Raw genomic sequence first — 20,196 nt, 5'->3', positions numbered from 1 at the left:
CAAAAATAAATAAATATTTTTTAAAAATTTTTAAACAAAAGAAAAAAAAAGCACAGAGATTTAGAAAATTGACCAAGGCTAAACTGTGTTGAAAATCTCTTACCTGATCAACAGGAAATATCTTGATCCTTTCACTTCCTAGCCATTTTTGAAATTCTTTCCTCCAATTATTCACCAAGCTCCCAGGTGTGACAACAAGTGTCTTCTTTATTACTGGCTTGCCTCCATAGGGTCCCTGACACTGTAGAGTCCAGATGAGTGAAATACATTGCAATGTTTTCCCTAAACCCATTTCATCAGCAAGAATAGCTCCACATCTGCCATTCACTCTGTTAGAAATAATTATACTTCTTTTAGTCACAATAGTTAAATATTTTATGCCCCTAATACTGTCACTTATTAGTCAAAAAATCAGAAACTGATAGTTTTGTAATTAGGACAAACTCTACCCCCTTCTAAATCCTTTTTCTAGGATTTCATGCATCTGATTTACAACATATCTTTTGCATCTTTGATAATTTGTAATTTTTTTCATGACATATTTACTATCAACTAAATTACTAAAACAAATCTGAAATTTGACAGTTGAATCTAAATCATGTGATATTATCATACATATATATTTAGAGAAACTAGAAATGAATCCCAATTTTATATATACATTTGAATAACTATAACTGTGCTTCTTATCACTAACAGTTGAGCAGTTTTTATCAGTTTCAGCATCAGTTATCAAAACAATTTAAAATATATTATAATCTTAACCAGAAAGATCAATTGAGCTGTATTTATGATTTTCAAGCAGTAAATGAACTCCTCAATCATATAGCTCCCTGCACTATAAGAAAAAACACTAAATATTGATCTAATACATGTAACTTAGTAATAGACTTATCCTACAGACCTACTCAGTTAATACAAATTAAAATTAAATATAATAAAGAATATTAAGTGGCATGTTTATATCACTTCATAGCTTTTAAAGCTCTTCATATATATACATATATATACATATACATATATACATATATATGTATATACATGTTATAAAATCAAAAGAATTAAGGATAGTACCAAAATAAGTATGGTTTTGTCTCTGACTTATTTCACTTAGCATAACACTCTAGTTCCAACCATGTCATTGCAAATGGCAAGATTTCATTTTTTTATGGCTAATATTCCATTGTATGTGTGTGTGTATATATATATATATATATATATATATATATATATACACACACATACATCTTCTTTATCCATTCACAGTCAATGGCTTCCATAATTTGGCTATTGTAGATAATGCTGCTATAAGCATTGGTGTGCATATATCCCTTTGAATTAGTATTTTTGTATTCTTTGGGTAAATAGCTAGTAATGCAATTGCTAGATCATAGGGTAGATCGATTTTTAGCTTTTTGAGGAATCTCCATACTGTTTGCCAGAGTGCCTGCACCAGTTTACATTCCCACCAACAGTGTAAGAGGGTTCTCCTTTCTGGGGTGCCTGGGTGGCTCAGTTGGTTAAACATCTGACTTCAGCTCAGGTCATGATCTCATGCTTTGTGGGTTCGAGCCTAACAACGGGCTCTGTGCTGACAGCTTGGAGCCTGGAGCCTACTTTAGATTCTGTGTCTCCCTCTCTCTGCCTCTTCCCCTTTCACACTGTTTCTCTCTCTCTCTCTCTCTCTCTCAAAAATAAACATTAAAAAAAATTTTAAATTTTAGAAAAAGAGGGTTCTCCTTCCTCTGTATCCTCACTGACATCTATTTTGTGTTGTTGATTTTAGCCATGCTGACATGTATGAGGTAATATCTCATTGTAGTTTTGATTTGTATTTCCCTGATGATGAGTGATATTGATTTAACTCATATGTGGAATTTAAGAAACAAAACAAACGAGAAGAGGGGAAAAAAGAGAGAGGGGGACAAACCAAGAAACAGATTTACCTCCAGAGAATAAACTGATGGTCAACAGAGGGAAGGAAGGTGGGGGATGGGTGAAATAGGTGATGGGGATTAAAGAGTATACTTGTGATGAGCAATGAGTGTTGTAATTGTTGAATCACTAAATTGTACACCTGAAACTAATATTACACTGTATGCTAACTAACTGGAATTTAAAATTTTTAAAAAGTGGAGTTTTATTATAGTTTAAATTGTTTTATTTATTTTGAGAGAGGGAAAGAGTGTGTAGACGCACATGCACGTGAACAGGGAAGGAGCAGAGAGAGAGGGAGAGAGTGCTCAATCTCACAAACCATGAGATCATGACCTGAGCCAAAATCAAGAGTCAAATATTAACCAACTGGGCCACCCAGAGGCCCCCAGTTTGATTATAGTTTAATTCATTCTATTTCTTATTAGTAAAAATAATAACCAAAATTTAACTATATGTTTTCCATTTCAAAGTACAGAAAAAAGTCACAAACATGAATTACAGTCATTATCATTTTATTTTTTTAAGATTTGTTTTGGGGGTGCCTGGGTGGCTAGGTCAGTTAAGCGTCCGACTTCGGCTCAGATCATGATCTCACGGTTCGAGGGTTCGAGTCCCATGTCGGGCTCTGTGCTGGCAGCTCAGAGCCTGGAGCCTGCTTTCCATTCTGTGTCTCCCTCTCTCTCTGCCCTCTCCGCACTCACACTCTGTCTCTGTCTCAAAAATAAATAAACATTTTTTTTAATTAAAGATTTTTAAAAATTTTAATTTTAATTAAAAATCTTTATTTTTTAAAAAATAATCTCTACACCCAATATGGAGCTCAAACTCACAACCCCGACATCAAGTTGCATGCTTTACCGACTGAGCCAGCCAGCCAGGCACTCCCATTATTACCATTTTAGATCAACAACTTGCCAATGCAAAACCAAATGCCAGCTGAGATATAGAGTGGCAGAGATAAAATAGTGATCCATCCTTCCACAGTGGAGGGAAGAGAACAGGAAGGCTTCACTGGGAAGATGGACCTTGTCAAACAAAGGTAAATAAGATTTCACTATATGAATCAAGTAGTTCAACACAGTGGGAGCTTGAACTGAATTCCAAACAAGGAAATACAAAGGCTATGAACCTGGCAAGATAGCCAGAGACTAAAGATGAGCATACGTATCCTTGAAAACTCAGACTTATCTTGCAAGTCAATGTCTCCCAACCATCAGTCTTTCGTGACTACCATCACAATTTTTGCCATATATGTGATACTATATGTTATTATTTATTTTTCCTTAAGTCAACTCCCTTTTGTACTTAGATTTATTTGAAAAGTCCAGGCATGATTAATGAAATCAAAAATTTTAAACGCTGTTTTTTCTAATAATTCATTAACTAAATATACTACTATCAGAATTAAAAAACAAGGCTTGTCTGTGTCCACCTAAAATAATCCCACAAATCATGAGCAGAGTGCGTGTTACAGATCAGGTACCACTCCTGTAAGTTCTGAGTCTGAAGCATGTTAAGCAAGGGAATGCCATTTTCAGAACTGTTTTTCAGAAAAATCAAGCTGGTGGCAATAAGAGCGAATTTGAGGAGCATCAGAAACAGCTATACAGCTAGATGCCACTGCAAAAATCCAAACAAAACATAATCGTATAATGTCAGTTACTAGCACTGCTGCAGTGTGGTGCCAGAAAAGATTTGGAATCAAAGGATATTTAGGAGTTCAAAATTAAAATTTGAGGTTTGATTAGATTGAGAAAGTGAGAGAGATGAAATTAAATTTGCTTTCCAGGCCAAATGAGATACGGTCTCCAAAGAAAAGAGCAGATTTGAGAAAGAACAGGAGTCTAGAAAGTTCCTGGGATATAGCATTTCCTTAAGCTGTCATCATGCAAAGGGTTCTTAAGAGTGTGAGGGAATTGGGGGGCACCTGGGTGGCTCAGTCAGTTGAGTGTCCGACTTCGGCTCAGGTCATGACCTCACAGTTTGTGAGTTCGAGCCCCCCATCAGGCCCCGTGCTGACAGCTCAGAGCCTGGAGACTGCTTCCGATTCTGTGTCTGCCCCTCCTCTGCTCATGCTCTGTCTCTCTCTCTCTCAAAAATAAATAAACATTAAAAAAAAATTTTTTTAATAAAAATTTAAAAACTTAAAAAAAAAAGAGTGTGAGGGAATTTACATTCCCAACTCCCTATTAAATGATCAATTTAAAAATCAAGGGCCTATGCATTAAAAGCAAAACAAAAAGGAAATACATATAGAAAGAAATATAACAAGATGTTAGGTTCCTTTGATTCTTTTTTACTTCCTTTATCAAGCTTTTGTGTGCGTGTGTCCTCTAAAATATCTTTAAGAAAGAATGCTACAGGGGCGCCTGGGTGGCTCAGTCGGTTAAGTGTCTGACTTCAGCTAGGTCACGATCTCGCGGTCCGCGAGTTCGAGCCCCGCGTCGGGCTCTGGGCTGATGGCTCGGAGCCTGGAGCCTGCTTCCGATTCTGTGCCTCCCTCTCTCTCTGCCCCTCCCCCGTTCATGCTCTGTCTCTCTCTGTCTCAAAAATAAATAAACGTTAAAAAAAAAAAAAAAGAAAGAAAGAAAAGATGCTACAGTTCTTTACCAGAAAACTCCATTTAAAAGGGAATGAGGGAGATTCCTTTTTTGGGGATGGTACCTGGGTGACTCAGATGACTAAAAATCCAGTTCTTCTTTTTTTTTTTCAGAATACAATCTTTGATGTCTGCTCAGGTCATGATCTTACAGTTCATGAAATCAAGCCCTGAATCTGCATAGGGCTGTGCACTGACAGCACCGAGCCTGCTTGGGATTTTCTCTCTCCCTCTCTCTCTGCCCCTTCCCTGCTTACACTCTCTCTCTCAAAATAAATAAATAAATAAATAAATAAATAAATAAATAAATAAATAAATAAATATTTAAAAGGGAGAGGGGAAGACTCCTTTTTTTTTTAAGTAGAAGTGAGATAAGAAGAAAATCTTTTTTCAAAAGTCTCATAAGCAGAATTAACAGCTACTTCAATTTTGCCCTCATAAGCCTTTCTCATACTAGTGAGCTCTTATTGTACCACATTAAGGTTGACTACATTTACCTATTTCTTCAAATACCTTAAAAACTACTTAAGGATAGGACCCATGGTCCTGACTCCTGTATGCCCAGCTCCTAGCAAGATATCTGGCACATGGGATTCCATCAAGAACCACTTTTGGAATAAATGCACACATTAAGCATAATTCATGATATACTGAGACTCTTTTTATCAGACTTGTTCTAGAAAACCATTATGTTACAGGTTAAATCAAAAGTCAGAATAAACAAATTATTTTCCTACCTCATTCCCATTACACATTCATATAGGAATAGGATCCCTTCTTTTTGATGTGGTCGAAGATGATATACAAGGTAAGGATCTATCACTACATCCACAATAGGAGAACAGTTCTTATTGAACATCCACTGGTGATTATTGTCTGGTCGTGACATTACAAGAGAATCTTAAGAAAAAGATGATAGTTTATCTATTAATGTATTGCAATTTCACTTTGTCAGCAACTACATTATCTTGCTTTAATTACTCATAACTTAGAACTGTTTGCCATCCTTTGTGGCAAAAAAGTTGAAGTTTAGTAACAGTGATACTAAGCAAGAGTGGAAAATTAAAAAATAAAACCTCATGCCTTATCAATGTAAGATTTCAGGCAGAGAATTCCAAAGGGCTTTCCAAACTTCATATGCCGCAAAGTACTTCAAAACCACTGAAATTGGGGCACCTGGGTGGCTCAGCAGGTTATGTGCCTCTTTTTTTTTTTTTTTAATTTTTTTTTCAACGTTTTTTATTTATTTTTGGGACAGAGAGAGACAGAGCATGAACGGGGGAGGGGCAGAGAGAGAGGGAGACACAGAATCCGAAACAGGCTCCAGGCTCTGAGCCATCAGCCCAGAGCCCGACGCGGGGCTCAAACTCCCGGACCGCGAGATCGTGACCTGGCTGAAGTCAGACGCTTAACCGACTGCGCCACCCAGGCGCCCCTATGTGCCTAACTCTTAATCTCAGCTCAGGTCATGATCTCATGGTTTATGAACTCCAGCCTGGCCATTGGGCTCTATGCTAACAGTTCAGAGCATACTTGGGATTCTCGCTCTCTCTTTCTCTGCCTCTCCCCTGCTTGCACTCATTCATATATACTCTCTCTCTCTCTCTTTCTCACTCTCTCAAAGAGAGACAGAGAGCAGAGCATGAGCATGGAAGGGGCAGAGACAGGGGGAGACACAAAATCCAAAGCAGGATCCAGGTTCCAAGCTGTCAGAACAGAGCCCGGCGCGGGGCTCGAACCCACAAACCATGAGATCAGGACTTGAGCCAAAGTCAGATGTCTAACCAACTTAGCCACCCAGGGACCCCACAAACTAAATAAACTTAAAAAAAAAACACTAAAATTCACTACTGTTTAACAGAGTATTCAGTAAGCCACACATTTAATAGCTCAGTATTCAGAGCAAAGAGAACGATTTCCAACTAAAAGCACAGGTTGGAATTTTGCCAAGTTGCACTTGCGAATGATCACAGCTTCTTATTTTGGAAAGGCACCCCAAATTTAACATAAAGACTCTCATTATTTTCACTTCTGTACACACTAACAATGACTATTACTTCTTCTATTAACCAGAAGAACTGAGAAAGGATGACAAATTTTCCATTGACTTCACCATCATTATTTGCTTCAAGTTAATTACTACGTTCATAAATGTCAAATTCATTTATCTTTGCAAAGCAGCAAATAAAAGCAACCAATGAATAATAATGTAATTCTTTAGATATATGCTAATACAGTTCAAGATTTATTAAAATATCACCAAAAAATACAAACTCAAATATAACTAGAAAGCAGGTCTCAATTAATCTAGTCAGGTAATAAATTCATCAAAATTATTTTTGGGATATATTTATATGTCTGCATCATGGTTAAAAAATGAAATAGATTTTGGGGCGCCTGGGTGGCTCAGTCGGTTGGGCGTCCAGCTTCGGCTCAGGTCATGATCTCACCATCCGTGAGTTCAAGCCCCGCATCAGGCTCTGTGCTGACAGCTCAGAGCTTGGAGCCTGCCTCGGGTTCTGTGTCTCCCTCTCTCTCTGGCCCTCCCCTGTTCATGCTCCAACTCTCTCTGTCTCAAAAATAAATAAACATTAAAAAAAAAATGAAATAGATTTTTTAAATAAACAAAAAGAAAAAAGAGAACAGAAAGAAGGGGAGATAAAGAAAATAGGTTCTAGTAGATTAAAACAATATCCAGCAATGCAGAAATATGCAGTCACAGGAATGAGAGTCTAGTCATGTCTACCATTAGTGATTACCCAGAGGAAAGTTTTCTGTGGATCTTCCTAGATTTCTGAGCAACTAAAAGGAACTCCCATTTCTGAGGTCAATTCCTGGCAGGCAGAGGATTAGGATGTGAAAATGGAAAACTTAGCTCTTGGCTTTCCTCTATATTCCAGTAGCAGAGCAAGAGTATATTCCTTGTGGATTTCTAACCAAGAAATGGCCCCATTTTTTCTCTTGTGAAAAGCACAAAGGGGAAAAAAGAGAAGAGGTGAGGATAATACAAAGGGGAAAAAAGAAAAGATAAGAGGGGAGGATAATACACTGAAGCAAGAAGGACCATAGGATCTAAGTCAACTAACAAAGCATCCATCTTCAGGAAAGAAAAAACCTAAACCACCACAATAACAGGACACCAGTTCAAATTTTAAGATGCCTCTCTCTACCTTCAAAATAATGAGGCACCACTTAACGCTAACAAAATCTTTCATGCTTTCATTTTAAGTCTACAACCTAGTTCTACCCTTGGCAAGATAAATAAATGAGAATCATTAACACAAAGGGCTTTTATTATATTATACACACACACACATACATACATACATGTACACATATATATATGTTATCACAATAAAATTTTTCAGTCAACAAATATTTATTGTACATGGTATATAGCAGACACTCTACATCTTTATGGTAGTAATTAGAACCCACAATGTAGACTTGAGGAGACACAGCCATTTGTGAGACAAGTGACTGCCCCAAGAGGACAAAGAACCAGTTAGTTCAGTGGGAAAATGGACTCTAACTCAGATCTTTAAATAAGCACATTATTCTTTTTGGTTCCCCACATCCCTCTATTATGTAATAGGAAGGCAGAGAGAAAGAATAAAAGAGAAGGAAGCCTATTGAAAGAGCTGGTGGGACAGATAAAATATTTGGATAAAAGAAAAAACAGAAGCAGAAGTTTCCACTTTCTTTCAATTAAGTCTCAGGTAAGCTCATATAGAGCTAGGAATTTTTAATTTGGGGTTTTATCCCAAATATGTCAATAGTTCTTTGAATTTAGGCAAGTCGGTTCATCTTTCTGGGCCTTACTTTCTTCAAATGCAAAGGGAAGAGACTGATCTCAACAGTCCCTTTATTTCAAAAATTCTATCTCTATAATACTTGCAAAAAATACTTAATTATGTTGCTTTATGTACTTTTCATTTTACCACTACTATAAAAGCAACCTACTTGATACCCCAAATTTGACATCTACTATTGCTTTACAATCCAAATTTATTTGTCTGTCTTCTCAACAAATGAGAAGATCTCTGATGACAGTTTACACTGCAAAAAAAGGCACTGAAGAAATCCCTGTTAAGTAAACAATCAAAAAACAGGTGAGGTTTTATTTTTAATATTATTTTTAAATTAGACTCATTAATATTAAAATTAAATCATTAAATTTAATGATTATAAGTAAAATTTAAGTTATTTACATGACATCTCATCATTCAATATTTTAATATATTAATGGATGTGATCAAAACATACAGTTGTCAAAAGAGAAGTATAAACATAATCCTGACTCATGAATTGACTAATATTTCTTCTTGCTGAAATATCAGATATTATTCAAAATCATATACATGTATGATGTGTGTATACATCTCCAATTTGTATATTTTTCCTTCAACACAAGTATTCTTCACTACTGTATTCTTAGAATTAGGCATTTATTTATAAAATGATTCCCAAACTATATTGTTATATAGCTTCAACATTATTCCTTATGTCAGTTGTACACCTGAAGAATAATATATACTTTCACCTGAAAACTTTAAACAAAACTTAAACTTTAAATTCACATGCCAATATCTTTTGACAGTTTTAAAACAGAATATTCAAATTATTTTTTACATCTTACTTTGTGCATGTGGGTCATGACGTGGTTTACAATCTTGGAAACCGTTTGGTCTATTTTCCTTTGAACTTGGTTTACAAACACTTTTGAAGGGGTTAGAGAAACACTTCTTGGCAGCCTGAGAAGAACTTGAGATAGCAAGGCTTCCTCCTCCAAGTTGAAAACATCTGCCACTGTTGAAATCATCTGGTGAGATTATGCCCATGACTTCTACTTCTTTTCCACCAATCATCACTCTGTGGCCCTCTTCAATCTTTTCAAGCTCTTTGAATTTATATGCAAGGCCTTTAAATTGAGAAGGGAGTGTGTGAATTTAATTTACTGACCCTCTAAGATGACATAATTAGTGATACCATAGTCACCTTCCCATAACTGTACAGAATGAAAACTGTACTTTGAATGCAAACAGCCTTGTATAACCAAGGAGCAGAATGAAAACATACTTTATCATTTTGGTTAAAAAAAACACAAAACACTAAAAAAATCAGAAGGAATAAATAATAAAGCTATAAAAATTAGCCAAGCTTTAAAGCAAGGCCTTTTTTAATTATTGAAAATATGGCTGGGGTACCTGGGTGACTCCGTTGGTTAAGTGTCCGACTTCGGCTCAGGTCATGATCTCACAGTTAGCGAGTTTGAGCCTCGCATCAGGCTCTGTGCTGACAGCTCAGAGCCTGGAGCCTACTTTGGATTCTCTGTCTCCATTTCTCTCTGTCCCTTCCCTGCCCACACTCTGTATTTCTGTCTCTCTCTCTCAAAAATAAAAAAAAAACGTTAAAAAAAAAATCTAAAGAAAATATAGCCAAGGGTGCCCTAGCTAGCTCAGCCAGTAGAGCATGAGACTCTTGATCTCAGGGTTGTAAGCTTGAGCCCCTCGATGAGTGTAGAGATTACTTAAAAAAATAAAATCTTAGGGGCGCCTGGGTGGCGCAGTCGGTTAAGCGTCCGACTTCAGCCAGGTCACGATCTCGCGGTCCGGGAGTTCGAGCCCCGCGTCAGGCTCTGGGCTGATGGCTCAGAGCCTGGAGCCTGTTTCCGATTCTGTGTCTCCCTCTCTCTCTGCCCCTCCCCCGTTCATGCTCTGTCTCTCTCTGTCCCAAAAATAAATTAAAAAATAAAAAAAATAAAATAAAATAAAATCTTAGGGGCACCTGTGTGGCTCAGTAGGTTAAGCTTCTGTCTTCGGCTCAGGTCATGATCTCACAGTTCGTGAGTTCAAGCCCAGCACTGGGCTCACTGCTGTCAGTGCAGTACCTGCTTTGGATCCTCTGTCCCCTTGTCTCTCTGCCCCTCCCCCACTCCTGCTCTCTCAAAAATAAACATTCTTAAAAAATAAAATAAAATCTTAAAAAAAAAAGAAAACATAACTTACTGTACTCACAGTTTTGCCATCTGTTGTCTGTTGAAAATCAAGCCAAGAAGAGTTTTGTAGGCTATATGGGACCTTCCCTGCTTGTGAATAAACTAGAGAAATACCACGGCATCTCTATTTCCACTTAGAAACAAGTGGAAATGTGGAAAACTAGCAATAAAAGCAACTGCTGCCACAATCAGTACTTTACTGTTCCACATGAGATAGCAAAGTAAAAATGCATTTGTGGCAAAAGGTCATTGATAGTCTAAGTTCTAGCTCTTGAATTAAAAAGTGGGGTATTTTATAATATCAAGCTTCTCTGAAGTATTAATTCAACATTTATTAAGTGTTGCCATATGCAAGGTGCTAATGAAATATAAATATGAGTAAGTCAGTCACAGTCTGCTCAAAATGAGCTCATTAACCAGATACATAGAGTGGTGGAATCTTAGATTCCTGTGCTTGCCTACATTAAATGTATAGTTACTGGGCCATTAAAAGAGGCAAGAACTGCATACCATAAATGTTTTTAAGTCTCTAAAAATGAAATAAAAGATTGTCACATTTTAGAAAACATGATAGGACCCTTTTAAATTCGCTATAAAGTGCTACAATTCACCCTATTAAAACCGGGCTAAACCTTACAGTCTGGGCCAAACAGTAGCCAATATATCTTTTTAAATTATTTATGATAGAACAATTTTTAATTTTAATGCTCTGATATAGGAAGAAATTACTTAGCTGGTGTTCCTAAATGCAAAAGACCCATCCCTCCATTCCCCAAACTATCTCAATTCAACTGCAGTATTGACCACTCCACATCAATAAAGATTTTCATCTTCATATAGAATCCAATTACTATTCATCTGAGTTACATGTAAATGGGAGACGAGAATAAACTTAATTTTGAGGCATCTTTAGAAGTCTAACTCCAGAATCTCTCCTTTCACTTTGATCCACAGAGATGACTCTCTCAAACATCTCTGAATCTCCAGAAGACTTTCTTAAAAGTCTTGAGCTTTGTTTCCCACAACTCTTTTTTTTTCTGGGTATCACGTAATGATGGTCTGATGAACTTAACCAAATTACCATGAGCTATTAGCAACTGCAGCACTCCAGTCTTTGGTTTTTTTTCTTGAGGCTCTATCCCTACATTAACTATATATATATATATTTTTTTAATGTTTATTTATTTTTGAGAGAGAGAGAGACAGAGTATGAGCAGGGGAAGGGCAGAGAGAGAGGGAGACACAGAATCTAAAACAGGCTCCAGGCTCCGAGCTGTCAGCACAGAGCCCAACGCGAGGCTCAAACTCACAAACTGAGATCATGACCTGAGCTGACGTTGGACACCTAACCGACTAAGCCAGCCAGGCACCCCCCTACATTAACAATATTTAAATGTTGTACACTCAGTTCATTTAAAAGAAAAACTGCTTCCATTAGAGCCAATAACTTACAAAATTAACTCCAAGTTGATACACTTATTGTTATAATTAAGCAATAAAGTCTTATGTTTGGATGTTTTCATTTGGAAAGCCAATAAAATCCTCTTTATTGCTTAAAGCAGTGGTTAGATATTAGATATCACCTGGAAACCAGAGTGCCTAGGTGGCTCAGTCCGTTAAGCATCCAACTTCGGCTCAGGTCATGATCTCACGGTTCATGAGTTCGAGCCCCGGTCGAACCTAGAAACCTAAACTATATTTATGCCAGTGCCTCTCTCCACCATCCAGGCCAAATAAATCACCATCCAGGCCAAATAAATCCTGCCAGGTCAGGACCTGGCACTGGTATTTTTAAAAAACACCTTAGGTGGGGTACCTGGGTGGTTCAGTTGGCTGAGCATCCAACTTCTGGTCAGGTCATGATCTCAGGAGTTCCTGAGTTCCAGCCCCACATCAGGCTTGCTGCTATCAGCACGAAGCCTGCTTCAGATCCTCTGTCTCCTTCTCTCTCTGCCCCTCCTTCACTCGCACTCTCTCTCAAAAATAAACAAACATTTAAAAAATAAATAAATTGGGGCACCTGGGTGGCTCAGTCAGTTAAGCATCCGACTCCGGCTCAGGTCATGATCTCGCAGTTTGTGAGCTTGAGCCCCGCGTCAGGCTCTGTGCTGACACCTCAGAGCCTGGAGCCTGCTCCAGATTCTGTGTCTCCTTCTCTCTCTGCCCCTCCCCCACTTGTGCTCTATCTCTCTCTATCAAAAATAAATAAGTGTATAAAAAAATTAAAATAAAAAATAAATAAAACAGTAGCAGAGACACAGAAATTGGCATTTCCTAGGAGAATTATCATTAATAATAATAAATAAAAACACCTTAGGTGATTCTACTTGTGCAGAGTAAAAACCCACTATTTGAAACCTGATTTGCATTTTTTGCTACATGCAACTGAAACACCATTTTATTATAAACTACACATACACAAAACCATGTATACTATGCCTTATGGGTAAGGAATATTCCAGGGTAATTTTGATAATTTTACCTCTCTAGCTGGCTTTAGAATGTAATTTCACCATATAGGTATAAACAAGTTCTCCTAAAATCTAGCCCCAATCTACCTTAACCAACAACATGGAATACGAACTGTAATTTTCTTTTTAATTCCTCTAAAAACTGAGAATAACATATATACAATAGTTGTTCAATATTTTTATAATACAAAAGTTCTGTTGCAGATAATTCAGCTTAGCCTCCACTCATCACTCTGTCCCTGACCTTCACAGACTACATTCCTGAAACACTGAATTAGTTTTACTTCTCTGCTTTCATACCTTTGCATACACTACTCCCTCTTCTGTATGCCCCTTTCTCATACCCTACAAAACTATCCTTCAAATACTACCTTAAGCAATTACTCTTATGAAGCTTTCCCCCAGCCTCCTGGGCAGATCTAAATGGCCTATTTCCTATTGCACTGAGTACAAATTCTCAATGAAACAATTCTATTATTGTCTCCTAATTATCAATTATATTGCCTTGTCCCCACTAAACTATAAATCATATCCATTTTTGAATGTTTACTCCTAGCATAGTGCTTGGCACAAAACGGTTACTGAAAACTATTAACTATGATATTATTGAATGAATGAATGAATGATTGAAGACAATGCCAAAAAGCATGGTTGGTGTTAAGCATTCTGAATTTGTAAGCTAACCTGTATTAGTACAAATCATGCTGGCAACATTTATATCATAACAGAAATGATAACCTCCAATTTATATGTATTAATGTAGGTCATTCCTAGCCATTACCTTTTTTTTTTTCAAAATTTTATTGGATATCATTGAAATTAGACAATATTCCACTCCTGACATCAACATCTTTCTAATTTTAATCATTTAGCATTCTGGGGAGAAAAGTACACTAAGACAAACTGCTTAATCTCAGAAAAATACCAGAATAACTGTATATACCCTGACTAGCCATTTCATTTTAGAGAAAATGCATCCATGGAATGGGATTTGCTTCAGTGAGTTAGTATACATAAGACTGTCAGACTGATGAGGCACCTGAGTGGCTCAGTCGGTTGAGCGTATGACTTTGACTCAGGTCATGATCTCACGGTTTGTGGGTTCAAGCCCTGTGTCAGGCTCTGTGCTGACAGCTCCGAGCCTGGAGCCTGTTTCTGAATCTGTGTCTCCCTCTCTCTCTGCACCTGCCCTGCTCATGCTCTGTCTCTCTCTCTCTCTCAAAAATAAACACTAAAAAAATAAAAAGACTGTCAGACTGACTACTATAATTTAGTTAAAGAGCATCTTAAACTAACACTTTATAAAACCCAATCATTTTAATTATGTAACCTCAGATATATACTAATTTTAGGCCAAATCATAAGCATTATGTAATATCACAATACCTCTTCCAATGTCTTTGCCTTCCAAATCCTTTAATGTAAATGACTTTCCTTTTACAATGAGAACAGCATCACCTTCCCACTTTTTGTGTTTTTTCTTTGAAGCCTTACACCAAACAACACTGAAATATTTAACTAGGCTATCAGGTTCTTCCTCTTCTTGTCTCTTAGGCACTGTAATTTCTTTAGGGGCTGAGTGAACTAGAACAAAAAAATAAAATAAAATAAAACCACATTATTAGAGATGACTTTAAGCAGAAAGATCATTTCAACAAAAATAAGAACATAAGAAAATTAGATGTTACTAAAAAGTATGAAAAAATATTTGGTCATACTCCTGTATTTTATAAGTTGAGTAATTCAAACATCAGATGCTAGCATTAGCATGAGTACAATGAATACAAATTCTTATCATCTCAAAGTCATACAAACTCAGTTTAAATAGAACAACATGATAATTACCACATTTTATTTTACCGCTAACATTTTAAAGCTCTGGGAACTAAAGATAAATTTTCAACATCCATGGGAAAATATCAACTTCAAATTTTGAATTTTGGTCTTTTCCTGGGCTAGCAATATGTAGTCTAATCCTCTCGTGAAACTGGACAGCGACAGAGAACCACAGCTCCCTGTCTGCCACCAAATCATGAGTGTAAACAACCAATACACTCAAAACCATTGTTTTTCACTCTCACTATTCAATAAATTACAGGAGATAGTCAACACTTTATTACAAAACAGCTTGTGTTACATGATTTTGCCCAGGGCGCCTGGATGGCTCAGTCTTCTAAGCATCTGACTCCTGATTCCGGCTCAGGTCATGATTTTGTGAGTTGAAGCCCCATGTCAGGCTCTGTGATGACAGTGCAGAATCTGCTTGGGATTCTCACTCTCTCCCATTCTCCCTCTCAAAATGAATAAATACAACTTTTTTAAAAAATTATTTTGCCCAACTATAGGCTACTGTAAATGTTCTGAGCATGGTGAAGGTCAGCTGGGCTAAGCTATGATGACTGGTAGGTTAGTTAGGTGTATAAATGCATTTTCAACTTGCAGTATTTTCAACTTATGATGGGTTTATCAGGACATAACCCCATCATAAGTCAAGGAAGATCTGTACTCCAATCCGGCTTCCAGTCCAGTCCTCCACCAAAACTATCCTGTTAAAGGCTACTGACAAACTCCTTGCCAATAAATCCACAAGATATTTTTTTAGTCCTCATCAGAGTTCTCAAAAGCATTTGACAATGTTGACTACTTCCTCCTTGAGATGCTAAACCCTATTTTTACTTAGGTTAGCTTCTCTAACACATTTCAATTTTTCCTCACTTCTCTGGTTGCTTCTTCTTGAACATCTTTGCCAGTTCATCAGACTGGAGTTCTACGTCCTCTCAATGTGGCTTTCTCCTTAAATTGATACTACTACTGCATAAACCTGTATTTTTTTTCTCTAGCCCAGATCATGATTGTAGTTCTGTGTATCTGTACATAATTGCCCCTCAGACCAATCTACATGAACATCGCATCAGGCCCACTTGTCTTCTCTCCAAAAATTGCTTCTCCTGCAGTTTTCTCATTTCTCAGTAAGAGTACCACCACCCTGATTCATGCCAAAAAGTTGGAAATCATCCTTGATATCCTTTATTCTCAGTTCCATAGCCAATCAACCACAAATCCAGGTGATTCTAGATCCCACATGGCTCTCAAAGCTGTGTACTGTTTGCTTTCTCCATAATCTCTACTCTTCAAAGCACCATCTCTGATCTGGACTATTGTAGGATCTTCCCAACAGGCCTCCTGAGATGTCTTGCCACCTCTACTCCCTAAAGCCATTTTCTGTATTTACTATATTTATCTATTTTTAAATGTAGATCTCATTAAGTATCCTTCTTGCTTAAAATCCATTAGTCTTAATGGTCTCTAAGAAAACATGTTACTTCTAACCTTCTACCTCTTCCTCCAACATGCTATTCCAAATTAACTTCTATTCACCCAGTCATAGACTTTAAATTTCCTGACCACCAAGCTAGATAGATCTTGCTTTATTATTTCAACATTATCTCAGCAATTAATTATGTGACAGATTACTTCCCCACTAAACTATGAAGTCCTGAGAGGAAGGGTCTATTTTGATCTTGCTCATCACCATATGCCCAGAATAATAGGTACTTTTGAAAACTGCCATTTTGAATCAAAGTGCATTTGACTTCATACTTATAAAAATATTAAGATAGCATTATCTTAAAATTAATTTTCATGTGAAAGTAGCTTTAGGAATTAACTTTGAACTCATCTCCATTATTGACCATTTTAATTTTCATTTTTATAAGTTGTTACCTTCAGGATTATTTTCCAAGTAAACTTTATAACAAAGATTTGATTCCTTGGTCACTTTTTTATGAATCATATTTTACAGATTACAGCTTTTGCAAACATTAGTTTTTATAACCATAATTTCTACCAAATGCAGTTTTGCTAAGTTGGATTTTGATTATCTAAATATTACTAAAACTGTATTACTCCATCAATTTTTTAGTCAAGAAAATTTACCAGGTTTTAGATAACTAGTAGTTGTCATTTATTGATTTTTTTTTTTTTTTTTTTTTTTTTACCAACCTTGATTTTCCCCAGATAAAGTTTGGAGGTTTTTAGGATTAAGAAAAAAGACAGGATACTTGATCAGTTTTTGAACTCCAAAAAATTTTGTGGTGTGCAATTTTAGTTTTGTTTTTGTATTATTTCTACCAGTAGTAGTCAATGTACATTGAATGAAAGACTAATAATACCATTCTGCATTTTTTAAACTTGCTCTTATCTTTTATTACATTATCCAAGAAAATGTGATTCCACAGGATTGCAGTAAAACAAAGGTGAAAAAAGTATGTCTTCATCCAAATCAAATACCCTGTTGTATTCCCAGAGCCTAAAGAGTTGACTTGTGTCCAAGACCCTTACTGCACCAAGAAAAAAATGAATAGATAATAAACTGAGAATTCAGAAATTACTTATAATTAACTTCGAAATATCAGAAGATTCTCAGATATACCCTTTCTTTTGCAGAACAGTAGAAGGAAGACAAGAGTATGAACCAATCTGATGGGGTCTGAATTTTGAGACCCTGGACAAGCTATTTCCCATTCTATGCCAGTTCATGAATCTGTAAATGAATGTAATACTAGTACCTACCTCACAGATTTTTTTGTGGGCATTAGATTAGCTAACATATGTAAAACACTTAGAACAGTACTTGACATGTAATACATACTACCTATTAACTACCATCATCATCATCTTGTCTTTGTCCCTTTCCCATTTAGTCCCATTTTAAATAAAGGTCATTAAGGCAGGAAAGAGAGAAATTCCAAAAAGAAGAATAAAGATATTGGGAATTAAACACATAAGGAACATAACCTCCTACATCTAGACTATTTGTAATACATAAAATACTAATTTGCTATGTTCCAGACTAATCACCCCCAACAATTCCACTCTAACTATAATTTTTATTTCTAAACTTGATCTGATCTATTTCCCCCTTGACCCAGTAATGTACTTTACAAATCAAGACCAAAAACAGTTGCATAAACAAAAGACTTGAATGCCTATAAGCCAGATTCACAAGGTAAGCATGATGCTTAAAACCATGCTTTGATAAAAGAGGAAGAGGGAGATATTGTCATTTTAATATTGATAGTGAACATTATCATCTAAATGATTCCTAAGCACAGTTACTCTATAGTTGGATGGCTTAGTTATACATTTCATATACCCAAGTCTCTAATATTCTTCCTTTGCTTTCAAAAATTCCAAATACAGTTTCAATAGAGCAAATGAAATTTAAAATGTCTCATACAATCAAATTCAACAAAGAATATAAATACTCTCCCAGATTATATTTTTTGAGTTTTAAAATTACCAAAACCTACCAGAATTTTTAATATAATTAACATAGAACTGCAATATAAATTTAAGGTTTGAAACAGTTTTATTACACTAAAAAATTTACAATCATTAATATACAAGTTCCTCCGAACCAGTAATCATCCAGTTTTCTTTAATAAGAGAGATTTAATATCATCTAAATATCATTATGTATAAAATAAACCCAGAAGATATTTCTTTGCATTAAATATCATTTTCAGAATACTTTATGAGCATGACAGGGACTATACATTTCATCACATTTCTCAATACTCTTATCAAAGCATATATGCAGTAGAGGCTAAAATAGAAAAAAAAAAAACTTAAATAAAACTACAATATTCCCAGATATCAAAACTACATGCTCAGCATTTTTCTGCTCAGCATTTTAAATTCATCTAAATATAAGTTACGAATTTCAACTCTGACATTCCAATCATTGAGCATGCAAAAAAATTAAAAAAAAAAAAAAGAAACCCATATACTATTGATGAAAGTGTAAGATGATACAATCACTTTGGGAAAAGGTCTGGCAGTTTCTTAAAAACTTAAAACATATAGGTCTTCCCTAATCCAGCATCATGTCTACTAGAAATTTATACAATACTCAGAATCTTTATACATAATAGCCAAAATCTGGAAATAGGCCAAAAGTCCATCAAAAAATAATGGATACACAAACTGACATATACTTCTACAATGGAATACTACTCAACAACAAAAAGTAATGAGCTACTGATAAGAGGATGAATGAACACGAATATTAAAAACATTAAGATAGGTGCAAGAAACAAAGGGAACATAGTATATGAGTCCAATTATATAAAGTTCTAGAACAAGCAAAACTTATCTATGATTTTTGAAAAATTAGAACAATTGCCTGATGTGCCAAGGGACTGATCAGGAAAGGGGAGGAGAGAACTTTCTGGGGTGAGAATAATGTTCTAAATCTTGATAGGGATATAAGCTACACAGGTGGTGTCACCTGTCAAAACTCATCATTTAAAACTTGTATATTTCACTGTTTGCAAATCTTACCCAAAACACACACACACACACACACACACACAAATATTGAATTCCATTTCACAATACTTATGCTTAATTGTTTAATGGGAAAGTATTCTAAATAATTCTCCAACATTTTAAATAGCTGTTTTATTTTATAATTTTTTAACATCTTTTTTTAAGGTTATTTATTTTGAGACAGAGAGGGAGGGAGCGCAAGTATGAGCCAGTGGGAGAGGGGCAGAAAGAGAGGGAGAGAATCCCAAGTAGGTTCAGCGCTATCAGCGCAGAGTCGACACAGGGCTCAATCTCATGAACTGTGAGATCATGACCTGAGCTGAAAAGAGTTGGACACTTAAACAACTGAGCCACCCAGGCACCCCATCGTTTTATTTTTAAAAATGAACTGATGGATGGATACACGATAAAGCAAATACGGCAAAACAATAATCGCAGAATTTAGGTGGCAGGCATATAAAGGTTTACTGCAAAATGCTATTAACTTTTCCTATTTGAAGAGTTTCTTAATCTTTTTAAGGAGGTGAATTCACACATAATTTTAAGACATTAAAGATCTACTAACAAAGTGTAAGTCTAATGATATATTTCTTTTAATTTAAATTTTGGGGCTAACTTTGGGTGGTAATTTTATTTTAATTTATATGGCTTTCCACTACTTATGAAGCAACTGAACACTAAAAATGATATAAATTCAAATTATACCTACTAGTTTTAATCAATTTAAAAAATATATAAAAATATACGGAGTCAATTTCTCAAAATCATATGCAAACATTTAATATGAATGTTAACATTTAATTAGATTGTATGTCTTAAGAACTCACTTTTGTGTATTTAAGTATTACAACCATATT

The 20,196-nt window shown here is 35.8% G+C and overlaps 1 protein-coding gene across 1 annotated transcript in view; it reads right to left on the bottom strand.

Moving 5' to 3' along the window:
• The window catches only part of RAD54B (RAD54 homolog B), a 97,055-nt gene that overhangs the window by 28,745 nt on the left and 48,114 nt on the right, over nt 1-20,196 (bottom strand). Inside the window, exons 4-7 of the mRNA XM_047089019.1 lie at nt 14,393-14,590; nt 9,177-9,458; nt 5,275-5,437; nt 104-329 (exon numbers count right to left, since the gene is read on the bottom strand). Coding sequence (XP_046944975.1) covers nt 104-329; nt 5,275-5,437; nt 9,177-9,458; nt 14,393-14,590 — 869 coding nt within the window. The remainder of the gene's footprint in view (nt 1-103; nt 330-5,274; nt 5,438-9,176; nt 9,459-14,392; nt 14,591-20,196) is intronic.

Source organism: Lynx rufus, unplaced genomic scaffold (genome assembly GCF_022079265.1).
Source record: "Lynx rufus isolate CCGP_SWC_20201006 ecotype Redwood Valley unplaced genomic scaffold, mLynRuf1.p SCAF_26, whole genome shotgun sequence".
NCBI classification, from domain to species: domain Eukaryota; kingdom Metazoa; phylum Chordata; class Mammalia; order Carnivora; family Felidae; genus Lynx; species Lynx rufus.
Note: the sequence above shows the minus strand (reverse complement) of the source record. Positions and strands in the feature narration are given on the sequence as shown.